Source organism: Ipomoea triloba, chromosome 3, assembly GCF_003576645.1.
Source record: "Ipomoea triloba cultivar NCNSP0323 chromosome 3, ASM357664v1".
In the NCBI taxonomy this organism is placed as follows: Eukaryota; Viridiplantae; Streptophyta; class Magnoliopsida; order Solanales; family Convolvulaceae; genus Ipomoea; species Ipomoea triloba.
Genome location: NC_044918.1, coordinates 13,900,729 through 13,902,876, shown reverse-complemented (window position 1 = coordinate 13,902,876; position 2,148 = coordinate 13,900,729). Strand labels below are relative to the sequence as shown.

Sequence of the window (2,148 nt, the reverse complement as noted above, 5' to 3'; positions counted from 1 at the left end):
TAATAATTATAATTTATACTTATTTATTTTATTTATTAAATTATATTTCATTATACTAAATTTTATTTTAAAAAAATATTGACAAAAGCATTAATGGAAAAGTTTTGACTATATTATATATCCATATATATATATATTGAGAAAGGACTATTATCCATCACATTGAGGAAAGACTATTATCCACGTAAAAGATATATAAAGTATAGTGATTTAGGGTCTTGAGAGTAGTTTTTTCTATAGTAATAAAAAAATTAATAATTATAATTTATAATTATTTCATTTAATTATCACATTATATTTCATTAAACTAATTAAATTTATTTTAAAAAAAAAACTATTGACAAAAGTCTAAATGGGTAAGTTAGTTTTTACTATTATCCATTATTATATTGAGTAAATCAGTTAGTATGGACTATAATCCAACACACACTAACTCACCCATTCACAACAAATAACAAAATTACATGCACCGAGTAAACCACATTTAGGAGATCATGTGCAATGGACTTACGTGATAACAAATTTTTTACTCATGATACAATTTTATACCAAACACATTTATGCTTAAAATTCATTTCTACTTTTGGAGAGAGTGAATCTTGATAGAACTAGGAAATGAAGAAATCTTAGTTGTGGCTAATAAAGTAATTAATCTTATAGTACTTTACGGGACATGATACATTTTTTGACTCATGAGATGATTTCACATAAAACCAGTTGATATATTTATGTTTCATTTTTATTTTTGGAGATTAGATCCTGTAAGTCAAACAAAATACAGATCAGATGCTATAGTAGTCTTTCAATTTGTTGTTGTCAATATTTGATTTATGATCTAATTAATAAACTTTTGGCCCTTATAAGACATATATATACACATTAATACTAATTAAATACACCATTTAATTTGCACACTTCTAGTACAACGTTGATGTCTGCTAAAAGAAAAAATATATATAATGCCAATAAAATTAACCACTATACAATAATATATAATAAAACACAAATTAAAAATTTGAATAAATTTTATTAATGGAAACATAAGATGGCCTCCAATCTTGAAGGCAGTACATATAATGGCTATGATATGTTTGAGAAAAACAGAGTGAAGACACCTTAGCTTCGATCTTATTCATGCAAGGCGTTACGAACATCAAACGACACAACACATACGACGACAAATATAATAATTGTGAATAATATTATTGTAATATTGTTTTTAATTTAATGCTCCCCTCATCAGCTCCCTGGGTTTCATGCATTATGGATTGCATGCAAATTAAAGCATCCGTACGTAGTTACGTACGAGGTTTAGCAGGTGAAGCCATTTGGAACCTGGCGCCCACAGTTGTTGAGGACCAGGCTGAGGGAAAGTGGGACGTTAAGGTTTATTCCGAGAATGTTGGCTCGTATCGCCGTGCACAGACACACCGCCGCCTCTAGATCCGCCAGCCCGGCGATCAAGCTGCAGCACGGCAGCGTTGGTGGAGCTCCGATCACCACTCCCACTAGTCCTCCTAGTAAATTTGCACACACACCCAACTTCAAAGCATCCCTTGGGCACTGTCCGGCTCCTCCGCCACCGCCATTTCCACCGCCGTTCCCGCCGCCATTTCCACCTCCGTTGCCGCCACCGCCGTTTCCACCGCCATTTCCACCTCCGTTGCCGCCACCGCCATTTCCACCGCCGTTTCCGCCTCCGTTGCCGCCACCGCCACCGTTGCTGCCGCCGTGGCGAGGAGGAGGGATGGCAGGGTAGCCAGGACAAGTGTTACAAGCTTGGGTTTCAGTGATGAGAGCAAAGAAAAGAAGGTTGAGGGCAAGGAAAATGGTGGCTGAAGATTTAGGGTTTGAAGCCATTTCAAGAATCTAATCTTAATCAGCTAGGAATTGAAGGAGAAATGATTAGTGAGTTGATTGAACTCTCTGCTGCCAAAGCTACATATTTATACTGACACAATAACCATACATCGGTGGTTAATAACTAATTAAAAAACACAAAAAGCATAATAATCTATATAATTACAGCCGGAGTTGTTGAGCTGTCTGTGGGGCCACCAAGCCAATTAACCCATACAGGGCAGCACAAAACATATGTAGTTATAGAAATGATGATTGTGATTTTTTCCATTACTTCTACAAAAATTT

General features: G+C 35.3%; 1 protein-coding gene across 1 annotated transcript; it reads right to left on the bottom strand.

Annotated features, from left to right (window-relative positions):
* Nucleotides 1–996: 996 nt before the first annotated feature.
* LOC116013720 (trihydrophobin-like) lies at nt 997–1,932 on the bottom strand. The gene has a single exon (XM_031253621.1). The coding sequence runs from the start codon at nt 1,858–1,860 to the stop codon at nt 1,312–1,314; it is 549 nt and encodes a 182-aa protein (XP_031109481.1). The 5' UTR covers nt 1,861–1,932; the 3' UTR covers nt 997–1,311.
* Between the last annotated feature and the right edge of the window lie 216 nt (nt 1,933–2,148).